This window comes from Perognathus longimembris, chromosome 1, assembly GCF_023159225.1.
Source record: "Perognathus longimembris pacificus isolate PPM17 chromosome 1, ASM2315922v1, whole genome shotgun sequence".
Taxonomy (NCBI): Eukaryota; Metazoa; Chordata; class Mammalia; order Rodentia; family Heteromyidae; genus Perognathus; species Perognathus longimembris.
The window spans coordinates 48652808-48668000 of record NC_063161.1 but is presented as its reverse complement, the minus strand read 5'-3'; the positions used below and the strand labels follow the sequence as shown (position 1 = coordinate 48668000).

General features: G+C 44.0%; 1 protein-coding gene across 1 annotated transcript in view; it reads left to right on the top strand.

Moving 5' to 3' along the window:
* The first annotated feature begins 3018 nt into the window (after positions 1 to 3018).
* The window catches only part of Copz1 (COPI coat complex subunit zeta 1), a 31748-nt gene continuing 19573 nt past the window's right edge, over positions 3019 to 15193 (top strand). Inside the window, exon 1 of the mRNA XM_048362989.1 lies at positions 3019 to 3092. Coding sequence (XP_048218946.1) covers positions 3075 to 3092 — 18 coding nt within the window. The 5' untranslated portion in view covers positions 3019 to 3074. The remainder of the gene's footprint in view (positions 3093 to 15193) is intronic.

The following is a 15193-nucleotide window of genomic DNA, read 5'->3' as shown; positions in this document are numbered from 1 at the left end:
TAAATTGTTGATGGTTTATTGGAGATAAGAATTTCACAGACTTTCTTGCTTGGCTGGCTTCAAACCTCAATCCTCTGATTTTAGCCTCCTGAGTAGCTAGGATTACAAGGTGTGAACCTGTATCCAGCTAACTGTGCTGTGGGTTTTATGTTCACTGTAAGCTGGAAGAACTGCAACAGTTTCCAAGCTGATCTTTTTGTCATATATCTCTTTCACTCTCTTGCGCATAAACAGTTGTCAAATTAATCATCTTAAAATTGCTTCTATGTTGCTGAGCACTAGTAGCTCATGCCTACAATCCTAGCTACTCAGGAAGCTGACATCAGAGACTGGTAGTCTGAGGCCAGGCTAGGAAAAAAGTCCACTAGACTACCTCTCCAAAATAACCAGCAAAAAGCAGGGATAGAAGTGTGACTCGGGCTGGGAATATGGCCTAGTGGCAAGAGTACTTGTCTTGTATACATGGGTTCGATTCCCCACCACCACATATATAGAAAACAGCCAGAAGTGGCGCTGTGGCTCAAGTGGCAGAGCGCTAGCCTTGAGCAAGAAGAAGCCAAGGACAGTGCTCAGGCCCTGAGTCCAAGGCCCAGGACTGGCAAAAAAAAAAAAAAAAAAAAAGAAGTATGACTCAAGTGGTAGAGCGCCCTCTAGCAAGTATGAGGCCCTGAGTTCAAACCTCAGTACTAGGGAGGAAAGAATAAATAGTCCTACCCAATTGAGAGAGTGAAACAAGCAAATTGAAAGTTCAATACAAACCTGTTGAATTGAAACCCCTTTGTACAACTATTTAAAGATAATAACTAAAATTAAAAAGATGAAACGAATAAAAAGTTCAAGATTATAACCATATATCTAGAGAAAGCCTTGTGTCAAATTGCTTCCATTTTCTCCTATAGGAGAAAATATTTCCAGTTTATATATATATGATGAGTCCATCATTCAATTAAAAAAAATATGTATCCTTCTACAACTGAATAACAAAATGACAACATAACCTAAAAATGGATCAAGGACTGAATAGACATTTCTTTCCCAAGAAAGTACACAGATAGACAACAAGCACATGAAAAGACACTAAAATCATTAGTCATCTGGGAAATGCAAATCAAAACCACAATGAGATGTCACTTCATATCCATTAGGATGGTTGTAAAAAAAATACAAAAACAAAAAACTCAGAAAATAGCAAATGTGGGCTGGGAATGTGGCTTGGCAGTAGAGTGCTTGCCTAGCATGCATGAAGCCCTAGGTTCAAATTCCTTAGCACCATGTAAACAGAAAAAGCTGGAAGTGGCTCTGTGGCTCAAGTGGTAAAGTGCTAGCCTTGAGCAAAAAGAAGCCAGGGACAGTGCTCAAGCCCTGAGTTCCTTGCTTCCTAAGTAGGTAGGTTTATAGAAGTTTAAGGCCAGCCTGAGCTATGTACTAAGATCCTATTCGCTAAAAAACTACACCAAGCAAACAAACCTCCCCAAATATACTTAATATTCAGTGGTTTTGCATTTGTGCATGACACATAATAAATGGAAACAAATGTTAGTATTATCATTTAAGCTTCCAAGTCAAGGGCAATCTCACTGACTGATGCCAGGCTCAGGGTTAAATGTTTTGATAACTCTCCACTAAGAAAAACGGCCCATTCTTCATCTCTTTTGGATCTGAGGTTGTCACTTGGGACTTCACCAGAAAAATCATTACCTTCTTAGCATATATTCTTACATATTATTATAGTTTGTTTCATATTGTTTTATACTTTCCCTGACTCTTTGTCTTTATTCTGTGTGCCAGTATCGGGGCTTGAATTCAGATCTCATGCTCTTGCTTAGTTTTTTGGTTTTTTTTTGGTCAGTCATGGGGCTTGAACTCAGGGCCTGGGCGCTATCCTTGAGCTCTTTTGCTCCAGTCTACTGCTCTACCACGTTGAGCCACAGCACCTCTTCCGGCCTTCTGGGGGTTGATTGAAAATAGACTCTTGTATCCTTTCCTTACTTGGGCTGGCTTTGAACTGTGATCTTCAGATCTCAGCTTCCTGAGTAGCTAACATTACATGCATGAGCCACCAAAGCCCAGCCTAAAGACATTATAAGATGGGGGAGGGGGACATTGGAATCTGAAGGCATTAGGGTGTCCCTGATCTACCAGGTTCCAGAGACCAGGGAACTAAGGGTATACGTGGAAAAACCCAAACTTCATCAAAACCCTTTCCTGTTGTGAAATCCCAGCATTCAGTAAACTTCTCTTTTTCTTTTTGGATTTTGCAATGGCTTGTCCCTACTGGAAAACCGCAGACCCTTCTCCCCGCAGACCCTCGGAATATACCCATTCTGATCTCCTAACTATGGTTCCTCCTCTTCGGGCCTCTCTCCAAAGCTCTGACATCCTATTTCACATTGAGTCCAAGAAAATCTGATTCTTGGAAACGTACTGCAGCGTGACCCATCCCCGGGCCCAGCAAAGCCTGGGTCTCCACCTTGGGGAGGTTGTTTCTGAGGCGGTTCTTTACTGATCCTGGAGGATTTTCTAGTTCAGTAACACTGTTGGACATGGCCTGACTGCAGCTCGTGGTGGGGCCGACTTGCTCCCTCAGTTTACCAAGCTGTGGACTGCCAAGCTTCATGGTTTTCCTTCATGGGGGCGCAGGGCTGGGGCACTGGGGTAGGATTCCGAGAGGAAAGGCCGCTGTGAAGAGCGAAGGGGACACAGCGCCCCCTACAGGGAGTGCGGATTAAAGCCGCGGGAGCCGACGCGACATCACGTGTCTTCGGCCCAACCAACTGAAAATTAACAATCGCTTCCTCCGCTCCCCATGGAAACCACTCCGTCCCCCGGACCCTCCCGCCCCTTTCAAGGGTGAGATTCTGCCCTTTTTATTGAGTGTTCAAGATGACAATCAAATACCTCTTCTTTCTGGCTGGATCGCTTGCTTCCGGTAAGTAAGCGAATACGCTGATTGGTTAATGAAACTTGTTTTTGTCCAATGATCCTTACTCTGGGCGGGACCTAAGGAGAACGCAGAGCCAATCAATAGCGGCGTTGCTTTTGCGACTCCACGTCGGCACCAGCTGCGGGGCAAGATGGAGGCGCTGATTTTGGTAGGAGTCGGAGGGGCGGCGGAGCTGTTGCGGTGCTCCGTGGGGTCAGGAGTTAGGGTTCAGACAACCGGGAAAAGGGAGGAAGGGGAGTTTCGGGTAATCTGAGAGGACCAAAGTTCCAACGGCCTGTGGAATGAATGGTGTGGCCTAGTGCAGGATCTAAAACCTCGGCTTCGAGTAGGAGCCCTGCGCGGGGAGACGGCATAGTTCGTGGGAGAAAGTTGGGGAGCGCCCGGCCTCCTTAGTACCCATGCAGTTATAAGTGTACTGGATGGAGGGGCTGTCCTTCAGATTCCCCCTGATTCTTAGCATTGCACTGTACATGATGATTTGACTTGAACGTCCCCAAACGTCCGTACTGGCCCCAAGTTGTGAAAATAGAATTATAGGCGTTTTCTCATTATTACAAGCTCCCCTGGTGCTTTCAGGGGTTTGTGTCTCCATTGAGAATCCCTAGCTACTTTCCTTCAAAAACTATTTTAATTTCCTGTTCATCCCTGTCATAGAGTTCTGTCACGATAAAGGATTAGCATTCCACCAAAGTTCTGGAATACCTGATCGAATTATCATGGCTTGTGGCATATTTTTTTCCCAGCCTTCCTATTCTGTCCAGAAATTTTCCTCCTCCTCATTTAGACTTTAGGAATTCTAGAGTGCTTATTTCTCCCTCCTGGCAGCTAAAGGAATGTATTAACTAGTCTGTATGATCCTTTTTGTTTATTAAAGTGAAACACATATTACTCCTTCTTTAGAATTTGACTAGAACTTTTTTCTCTAAAAAGTGCATTGTTTAATGCTTGGAGGTGTGTGGGTGTGGGTGTGTGTGCGCACACACCGCAGGCCACTGTCAGCTTGCTTCCTTGAGTGGAACTCTAGGCATATTTCCATGTCCAGACCTTTATCAGTAAACTAAAATAGTAGGTTTTATTTTCCTTCTTTCAAAATATCAGGGAGAATGTCTTTTTACTATATTATATGGGTTCATCAAATCTAGATACTAAAGGGGGCTGGGAAAATGGCCTAATGGTAGAGTGCTTGCCTCATATACATGAAGCCTTGGGTTCAATTCCTCAGCACCACACATATAGAAAAAACCAGAAGTGGCTCTGTGGCTCAAGAGGTAGAGTGCTAGCTTTGAGCAAAAAGAAGCCAGGGACAGTGCTCAGGCCCTGAGTTCAAGCCTCAGGACCGGCAATAAATAAATAAATCTAGATACTAAGAAGCTTAAAATTGGAGTAGTTTTAAGTATTTTCTGTTGTTTTCTTAACCAGGAAACAAGTTACAGTAGGTCATAGGGAATTAGTTTCTAGATTGTTCCGTTCATTTATTCATTCTTTCATTTTCAGATGTTGGGTTTGAACTTGTAAGTGTGCCTGAAGCTTGCAAGCTAATACTGGTTACACTTGAACCAAGTTTTTTGCTTTAGTTGTTTTTGAGATAGGGTGTTGTGATTTTTCCTTTGAGCCAGCCTAGACTGAGATCCTTCTATCTACTTTCCCAGAGTAGCTAGGATTATAGGCATACCACGTCCAGCCTTCTTATTTGTATTTTAAGGAGACCCTGCTTGAAAGAGCAAGGAAGATAATACTTGAGTATACCACCCCTCTCCTGTTTATTTGAGTCAAGGTCTCACTAAATAGCTCAGACTGGCCCCCTGCTCTTGATCTTCCTGAATGCTGCGAGTATAGGCCTGTGCCATGGCCAGCAAGTAACCCTTTTATCAATGGGTCTCTTGGCCTGAGTCTGTTGCTCAGTAATAGAGCACTTGTCTAGCATGCCACAGCCCCTGGGTTGATCTCCAGCACTACAAAAATTAAGGAATGATGAGTCTGTGGAGAGGTGAGCTGGTGGAGTTATGTATCTTTCTGTCATGGGCTTTTCCCTTAGTTCTCTCGTCCTGCTTCCTCGGTGTAGTCTGCTTGCTTCTTCACTATTCTTCCACTTTAATTTCTACCTTAGCACTGCACTAACAGATCCTTACTATCTAGGCCAAGTACCCCCTTACTCTTGTATAAAAAATCTTTATTAGACATAGTGCTGGTGGCTCATGCCTGTAATCTTGGATATGCAGGAAGCTGAGATCTGAGGATCAAGATTCAAAGCCAGCTGGACAGGAAAGTCTATGAGACTTTTATATCCAATTAACCATTAGAAAGCCAGAAGTAGAACTGTGGCTCAGTGGTGGCATGCTAGGCTTGAGCAAAAAAGCTGAAGGACTATGCCCAGGCCCTGAGTTCAAGCCCTGATACTGGCACCAAAATAAATAAATCAATATTAGAGCTAGGCACCAATGGCTCAGGTCTGTAATTCTAGATACTCAGGAGTCTGAGATCTGAAGATTGAGGTTCAAAGCCCACCCAGGCAGGAAAATCCATGAGACTCATCTTTAACACCAAAAAGTTGGAAATGGTATTGTGGCTCAAGTGGAACATCAGTAGAACATCAGACTTGAGTAGAAAAGGCCAAGAGACAGCACCTAGGCGCTGAGTTTAAGGCCCACTTATAGGCACATATACACAAAAGTTGTTTTGTTGTGTTGCATTGTGTTTTGGCTCTACTCGGGTTTGAACTCAAAGCCCTACACTTGCTAGGCAGAGACTATCACTTGAGCCATGCCTCCAGCTTTCACACATACACACACACACACACACACGTGTGTGTTTGTGTATATATATGTATATATATGCATGTATATATCACAAAGGTATAGGAAGAAAAGTCTTATTGAAAAGAGTACAGTATCAAAACTAGGATTCAGACAGGCACTGGTGGCTCACACCTGTAATCCTAACTACTCAGGAGGCTGAGATCTGTGGATCATGGTTCAAAGACAGTCTGAGCAGGAAAAAATCTCTAATTAACCACCAGAAAACTGCAAGTGGAGCTGTGGCTCAGAGTGCTACCCTTGAGCAAAAGAACTCAGGGACAGCGCCAAGGCCTTGAGTTCAGACTTCTGACTGACATAAACAACAACAAAAAACTAGGATATGATTTTGAATTCTTTATTTTTGCAGACTGTCTGTCTCTGTCTCTTTCTCTTTCTCCCTCTCCCTCTATCCTTCCCACTTTCCCTACTTCTTTCCCTTTCTCATTCCACAGAGTCTTGCTGTTCAGGCTGGCCTTGAACTTGTTATATAGCTCAGGCTGTCCTCATAGATTCTCTACCTCCCCCACCCCTTACACACACATACACCTCACTAAATTACTGTAGGTTCTCTCATCTTGGGCTTTATTCCTTTTCAGTACTTATGAGTTTATAAAGCTTTTGTTGGGGGGCTGGGAAAGTGGCTTAATGGTAGAGTGCTTGCTTAGCATGCATAAAACCCTGAGTACAGTACCTCAGTACCACATACACAGAAAAGGCCAGGAGTGGTAGAGTGCTAGTCTTCAGCAAAAAGCAGCTTGGGGACAGTGCTCAAGCCCTGAGTTCAAGCCTCAGGACTGGCCAAAACAACAACAAACTTAAAAGCTTTTGGGGGCTAAGTACTAAGAGTGATCAGTACTTATAATGAAATCTCCAGTGTTCTTAGGTTGTTAAACTAAACTAGTATCTTCCTTTGTGTCAGCTCTTGCCAACATTTTTTTCTCTTTATGATTTCAATGCATTTTGGGCCCCTAATTAAGAATATATGTACCTTTCTCACTGTTTCAGCCTTTGGCAGCTGGAAGTCTGTGACAGAATTAGGTCCTACTGCCCTAAGGCACTCTGATGTTGCCAGTCAGTTTCTGTGTATCCATCATGGCATTAGTTTCAAACTATCCTTGAGAGAAGTGATAAAGTGGTTATTGAAATATTCTTCAATATTCAGTGGTTTAGACAGGAACCTTAGTTGAGAATCAAGGAATATTGTCTAAATCTCTGTCTTAGTATTTCAGCCTAGACCACAAGATTCAGTTCCATATGATTCAGAATCACCTTTCCTCACAATGCCTTTGTCTCTCATCCCCTCATCTGTCTACGTAGTAGCGTTTCCTGTTTCTTAGGTCTCTGTCTTCATTATGATAAGTACAAAGAATCCTTATATGTCACTTTACATCTCTTCTAAGCTAAAGAGTTTCCTGTACCCAGATGGTAATTTAGCAAGCTGCTCCTTAGAGCAGACTCCTAAAGTTCCCCTAGGCCTCCTCCTTTCAAGTTTCTTTCTTTCTTTTTTTTTTTACCCCCCAGTCCTGGGCCTCAGACTCAGGGCCTGAGCACTGTCCCTGGCCTCTTTTTGCTCAAGGCTAGCACTCTACCACTTGAGCCACAGTGCTACTTCTGGCCTTTTCTGTTTATGTGGTGCTGAGGAATCGAACCCAGGGCTTCATGAATGCAAGGCAAGCACTCTACCACTAAGCCATATTCCCAGCCCATCCTTTCATGTTTTTATTTGCTGGGTTGGCTGTACCTGTAAGGAAACCTGATCAAACCATATTCTTCCATCCTTACCTCTAGAAGAGCAACAGCTATATATGCTGAGAAGGGGAAGGGTATGATAGAAGAGGCCAAAAAGAAACATGGATCAAAATTTGTTCTGATAATGGGAATTCCTAAATAAAAATAGGTTGTTCCCTTCATTAAAGTATTTTACAGTGGGTCACATCTCTCTCTTGAATTAAGTAATCCAGCCCTAGCTTTCAAGCAGATTTGTCTAATCTTTTTGAGGTCTCCTTGTGTTCTCTGAGGAGAGACCCTTTTATCTCCTTCAGCTCCCCATGCTTAATGATAATATACTTGTCTGTGTCTTTGGACTCAGCTTGTCCTGCTATTTCTGCTGGCTGTGTTTAACTATTTAGGGGTAGATGGAGAGGAATTCCTCTCTTCAGCTCACCATTCTCCATTAATCTGTAGAATCTTAAAGATAATGGTTTACTCTTGCCTTCCTTTAACTATTTTTCCTCTTCATAGTTGAATTACTCTGGCAGTTCAGATTCTTAAAATCTTTGTAGTTAAGAGTTTAGTTTTTCCTGTCCTGTTTAGATTCATCTTCAGAACCCTTTTCTAGAGCTTTACAGACTAAACTTCTAAACCTCTCCTTCTCTACCCTTCATAATACGCTGTCCTAAAACAATGTCAAAATCCCAATTTCCATGCCTCATTCAAAAATCAGGCCATCCAAAGTGCATGAGGATGTGCAGATATATGGAGGAGGAAGTTATGCAGAATACATCAATGACTCTTAAAGGTTGCTATTGCTCCGTGGCCTTTGCTCCCTGAATCATCTTAATGGGGCTTTTGTTAAATTCCTTTGGCACTAACAGTAGAGGTACTTGGCCTAAATGCCCCCTCCCTCTGCTTTGGGCAAAAGTATCAATTACATTAAGCCCCCAAAGCACTCCCATCTCGTTCCTGGCAGTCCCCTGTGCCCCTCTCCCAGCTGCGTCCTTGCTGGTGCCTGGCCCTCCATTTCGTTAGAAGAACCAATCTCCTCGTTCCTGCACGGTGGAGATATATTTCTCAGCCAGGGCGCGAACAGTGCCAGCACTGCCCCCGGTGAGGTCCCTGGCAGCCATAAAAATTTTTATTGTGATTATGTTGGTGTCGGGGTGTCCATCTGGGTTATTGCACACCTAGTTTAATTGATTGAAGTTTAATTTATTGACACTTCAAATTAAATGATCAGAATAAACTGTGCTGTTACTCTGGCCGGCTTGTTTTAATGGTTGATTGCTGGAAGCAGACCTTGGCTTGAACTAAAACCCCCAAAGAGCAATTGACGCTGCTTCTAACTCTCCCCATGTCTTGCCCTCCAAGAAGACCTCGTTATAGATTTCCGACGTATTTATATATATTTTTTCCCTCTCCTTCACAGTGGTGGGAAAGAGTTGGTCCCTGGCAAGGTATAAATTATATCAAAGGTCTAGGGGAGCTGTCACATGGTCAAAAAAGGAGGAGGAGGAGGCCTCCATGTGAAGAAAAGCAGACTCTGGAGAAACCAGGTCCTCCCTGGGAGGCAGAAGATGAATGCAATTATCCAGATATTGGAGGGAGCCGAGTGACAGGTTTAAGATCTTTCTCATCTAGGTACTTGCTACTGTTTCTTCTTTTTCTCCCCCCCCCCTTTCCTTCCTTCCTCCCTTCCTCCATCCCTCCCTCCCTCCCTCCCTTCCTTCCTTGTGTGTATGCAGGTCCTGGGGCTTGAACACAGGCCTAGGTTTCTTCCTCAAGGCTAACACTCTACCACACAACTCCACTTCTGGCCTTTTAATGATTAATTGAGGTTCCTACTTGGGCTGGCTTTAAACTTCTATCCTAGGATCTCAGCCTCCTGAGAAGTTAGGATTACAGGTGTGAGCCACTGGCTACTGTTTTTACTTTACTCCAATTATATGACTTGTTTAGGAATCAGGATATGGACAGGAAAACTAGTGGGAAGGGGAATTGGAGGAGGCCAATAAAATATGGAGCAGGAATTTTTTTATTTTCCTTTTTGTTTGCCAATCCCGGGGCTTGGGACTCAACCTGAGCACTGTCCCTGAGCTTCTTTTTTGCTCAAGGCTACCACTCTACCACTTGAGCCACAGCACCACTTTTGGCCTTTTCTGTTTATGTGGTGCTGAGGAATTGAACACAGGGCCTCATGCATGCTAGGCAAGCACTCTACCACTAAGCCACATTCCCAGCCCCTGGAACAGGAAATTTCCACACACACACCCCCCCCCCCCCGCCCCGACCAGTCCTGGGCCTTGGACTCAGGGCCTGAGCACTGTCCCTGGCTTCCTTTTGCTCAAGGCTAGCACTCTGCCACTTGAGCCACAGCACCACTTCTGGCCGTTTTCTATATATGTGGTGCTGGGGAATTGAACCCAGGGCCTCATGTATACGAGGCAAGCTCTCTTGCCACTAGAGGCTATATCCCCACACCCTTCCTTTTTTTTTTTTTTTTTTTTTTTTTTTAATGCCAGTCCTGGGCCTTGGACTCAGGGCCTGAGCACTGTCCTGGCTTCTTTTTTTTGCTCAAGGCTAGCACTCTGCCACTTGAGCCACAGTGCCACTTCTGGCCAGGGCTTCATGTATGCAAGACAAGCACTCTTGCCACTAGGCCATATTCCCAACCCCTGGAATAGGAATTTTTAAACAACCAGTTCCTGCCCCTCCAACTTTACTTAGGGCAGGGAAGGTAGAATACCTATAAGGCAGGGGAAGTTGAGGCTGAATCTGCATGTTTATGAGATGCCCATACTCAAGATCCTTCTCACAGTTGGCCTCTCCTATTCCTGGGCAGAAAGGTTTTCTCCCACATCAGAGTTCTATCCTTAGATCCCCCAGCCTGTGTCACCTCTGCTGAAGGTTGGGTACCTCCATGCCTTCAGGAAATCCTTCTGTTATATAACCTAATACTTCCTGTTGTATAACCTGTTATGCCACAAACAGAATCCTGTCTCCTTATTTGCTCTTCTCCACCTCACACAAAAAGTACATAGACCTATCTACAGCCAACTGGTCTTGATAGCTCTGTTGAACAACTTTTTTTTTTTTTTTTTTTTTTTTTTTTGCCAGTCCTGGGGCTTGGACTCAGGGCCTGAGCACTGTCCCTGGCTTCTTTTTGCTCAAGGTTAGCACTCTGCCACTTGAGCCACAGCGCCACTTCTGGCCATTTTCTGTATATGTGGTGCTGGGGAATCGAACCCAGGGCCTCATGTATATGAGGCAGGCACTCTTGCCACTAGGCCATATCCCCAGCCCTGTTGAACAACTTTTTCCAACTCCCTTTTCCCTACCTTTCTCTCTTTCTTTTGTGCTAATAATGGGGCTTGAACTCAGGGCTTTGTACTCTTGCTTAGCTTTTTCTGCTCAAGGCTGGTACCCTACCCCTTGAGCCACACCTCCACTTCTGGCTTTTTAGTGGTTACTTGGAGATAAGAACCACAGATTTTTTTTCTGCCCAGACTGGCTTTGAACTGCAATCCTCAGATCTCGCCTTCCTCAGTAGATAGAATTATATGCTCTCTACTTTTTCTTTTTGCCAGTCTTGGGGCTTGAACTGAGGGCCTGGGCACCATACCTACTAATCTTCTTTTGCTCAAGACTCTACCACGTGAGCCACAGTGCCACTTCCAGCTTTTTTCTGTGTATGTGGTATTGAGGATTGAGCTCAGGGCTTCATTCATGCTAGGTAAGCACTCTACCACCAAGCCACATTCCCAGCCCCTGCTCTGTATGTTCTAGAGGGAAACTGAACATAGAAAGGAGATCAATTCTGCTTTAAGCTGACTTGAAGGTGTAAATAGACTGGAAGAGGAGCGCAGAGGCTGTCTTCAGTAGCAGATGGGAAGGGAGCAAAGAGATAAATCATGATAGAAGTAATGACCAAGGATGCATCAGAAATTGATATAAGCTGTTTGTGGTGCTTTTTTTTTTTTTCTAATGACACTGAAGTTTGAACTCAGGACCTCAAGTTTAGTAGGCTGGCACTCTATTACTTGTGCTATGCTTCCAGTCCTGTTCTTTTTTAATTTTTTTTTTTTGTTTTTTTGGCCAGTCCTGGGCCTTGGACTCAGGGCCTAAGCACTGTCCCTGGCTTCTTTTTGCTCAAGGATAGCACTCTGCCACTTGAGCCACAGCACCACTTCTGGCCGTTTTCTGTATATGTGGTGCTGGGGGATTGAACCCAGGGCCTCATGTATACGAGGCAAGCACTCTTGCCACTAGGCCATATCCCCAGCCCAGTCTTGATTTTTTTTTTTTTGTCAGTCATGAGGCTTGAACTCAGGGCCTGGACCATGTCCCTGAGCTCTTTTGCTCAAGGGTAGCAGTCTACCAGTTTGAACCACAGCTTCACTTCTGATCATCTGATGGTTAGTTGGAGGTAAGAGTGTCAGGGACTTTCCTGCGCAGGCTGGCTTTGAATGGTGATCTTCAAATCTCAGCTTCCTGAGTAGCTAGGAAGGATTATAGGTATGAGCCACCAGCGCCCAGCTTCACTGATTATTTTTGAGATTTACTTCCTACCCAGGTACATTCTGAGCTTCAGTCACATTGGACTTATTGTTGTCTTTGGGATCACAGACTAGTGACCACGTCGGCCTTCCCTTGTATAGTGATGGAGTCTCACGGACTTTCCTGCCCTGGCTGGCCTGGCACTGTGATCCTCCTGTTCTCAGATTCCCCAGTGCTTGTGAAGACAGGCATGTGTCCCTGGCCCTGTTCTGGGAGGAGTTGAGGTAGGAGGATTACTTGAACTTAAAGATTTTGAGACCAACTAGACAACAAACATAGTGAGATCCTGTACCCCCCCCCCCAAAAAAAAGATGAAATTCACATTAAGAAGTTTTAAGCTTATAGGGCTGGGAATGTGGCTTAGTGCTCCCTAGCATTCATGAAGCCCTTGGCTTGATTCCTCAGTACCACATAAACAGAAACGGAAGTGGTGCTATGGCTTAAGTGGTAGAGCCTTGAGATGAAGAGCTCAGGGACAGTGCCCCGGCCCAGAGATCAAGCCCCACACCAAGTTAAGAAAAAGAAGAAGTTTTAAACTTATAGATTTGTAGCATTTGTCTATAATCCTAGCTACTCAGGAGGCTGAGATGGAGAGGATTTGCTTTCTTTTCCCTGCAGTGCTGTATTGTCTCATCTCTGGAAATCTTTCACTTCAGTGAAAGTTGAAGAGTTAGGAACTGTGTGACTCCTGGACAAAAAATTCTCCCTCAGACAGACTTCCTGAGTTTTAAGCAAGGACCTGAGACTGTATAGCTTGTGCCTTGGTTATTCTTACTCTTCCTGTTTTCCTGTTTCCATCACCAAATTCAGCATTGCAAGCTGGAGGGGTGTGGTGTTGACCTTTACTCCCCCTGCTGGCTGTTAGTTTTCTCAGTTTTATCTATTAATTTACGGAGGCCACAAACACTTATTGAAGTCATTAACTGGGTGTGAAGCAGGGAAGAGAGGGTAATTTATAAAAGTATTAATCATTTCCTCATTTTTCCCTATCCTCCACTTTATCTTATTATCTTCAGAGAGAAACTCTCTCAATTCTAAATCTGAGTCTCTGAACTGAAAGTCATAACAGTTTGTGAATGAGTGTTGGCTAGAAACAAGATCCATAGATTTTGTCTTTTCAGCAGAGAGATCTGCTATGACCATAAACAGTCTAGGTCAAGCTTCCCATTTCTCCCATAAGGAAGCCATGTGTCATAGAAAGTGACAATGTGACTTAATGGCTGATCCAGAATATGATACCAGGGTCTTGGGAGTCCAGAGACATTTTTTTCCCATGATGTCAATACTGCTTTCCTTATTTTGTGTTTTCTTTGTGTCTTTTTGTGTCTTCTTCTGCCATCAGTTCTATGTGTCTAGTCAGTCTTTATGACCAGGTTTGGTCTCATGCAGCATGTGTTCAGTTAACCATGACTAGATGTGATCTCATGTTAGCTAAGGTAATATTCTGTGGTGCTGGCAATATAACCCAGCACATTGTGCATGTTAAGCACATGGTCTAGTGCTGAAATACATCCCCACACTGAGTTCCTGAGCTGTGCTCCTGGAATCTGCTTTATCTTTGTCAAAGCTTTAGGTAATTCTTTTCATTCTTCCTTGAATGAAAAGAATTAGCTAAAAGGTAGGTAATTCATATAAGCCTATAGGCTTCTGGCTAGCAAATTGAGGCCATCAATGTTAGAGGAGTTTGTGTGTGTGTGTACCTGTCCTGGGGCTTGAACTCAGAGCCTGGGTGCTGTCCCTGACCTTTTTTTGCTCAAGGCTTGTTACTGTATCATTTGAGCCACAGCTCCATTTAAGGGTTTTTGTTTTTTGTTTTTGGTGGAGGAGGGGGGTATTAATTGGAGATAAGAGTCTCACAGACTTTCCTGCCCAGGCTGGCTTTGAACTATGATACTCAGCTCTCAGCCTTTTGAGTAGCTAGAATTACAGGCATGAGCCACTGGTACCCAGCCCCAGAGGAGCTTTTAATTTTAAAAATGGCACAGAGTCAGGAAGCCAAATACTTGCTTAGCCATGTGGAGCTGTGGGAGTTATCTAGTAATTTCTCCTTCTAGGATTCTTTCTGAACAGGGTTTCACTTTGTAGCTCAGGTTGGCCTGGAACTTACTCCGTAGCCAGGCTGGATAACCCTCAGCTCAGCCTTCCCAGTGCTGGAATTATAGGCATGTATCACATTACACAAGGCTGTCCTAGTTTTTACTGTCTTGGTCTTATAAATAGTATTGGGAGAAGAAAATCTTATTATAGCTTTTTTTGTTTTGTTTTGTTTTTTTGCCAGTGCTGGAGCTTGAACGCAGGGCCTGAGCATTGTCCCTGGCTTCTTTTTGCTCAAGGCTAGCACTCTACCACTTGAGCCACAGTGCCACTTCTGGCTTTTTCTATAAATGTGGTGCTTAGGAATTGAACCCAGGGCTCCATGTATATACGAGGAGAGCACTTTACCACTAGGCCATATTCCCAGTCCCCTTATTACAGCTTTTATTCAGCTAAAACCTATCACCAAGCCAGGGTACCCCTTTTTGATGTGACCCTAAGTATTTCTTTCTTTTTGTGTGTACGCCAGTCAAAATTTGGGTCTTGAATTTAGGGCCTGAGTGCTGTCCTTTAGCTGGCATTCTACCACTTGAGCCACATCTCTGCTTTTTTTTTTTAGGGAGTTGGGGTTGTTGGAAATAAAAGTCTCACAGACTTTCCTCCCCAGACTAATTTTGAACAAAGATTCTCAGATCGCAGCCTTCTGAGTAGTTAGGATCACAGACGTTGAGCCCTCAGCTTTAGGATTTCTTTTTTTTTTTTTTTTTTTTGCCAGTCCTGGGGCTTGGACTCAGGGCCTGAGCACTGTCCCTGGCTTCTTTTTTGCTCAAGGCTAGCACTCTGCCACTTGAGCCACAGCGCCACTCCTGGCCATTTTCTGTATATGTGGTGCTGGGGAATTGAACCCAGGGCCTCATGTATACGAGGCAAGCACTCTTGCCACTAGGCATATCCCCAGCCCCGAAGGATTTCTTTTTAAGTAAGGAATGTAAAAATTTCTAGAAATCTTAACCAGAGTCTTACTTTTGCTCTTCATTTGCAGATAAAATCTTAACACTGTAAAGTTTTCTTGTTTTTTGTTCTTCTAACTAAAACACATAACTAGCCATAGTTCTAAAATACCTTATCTACCTGATCTAAACATGAT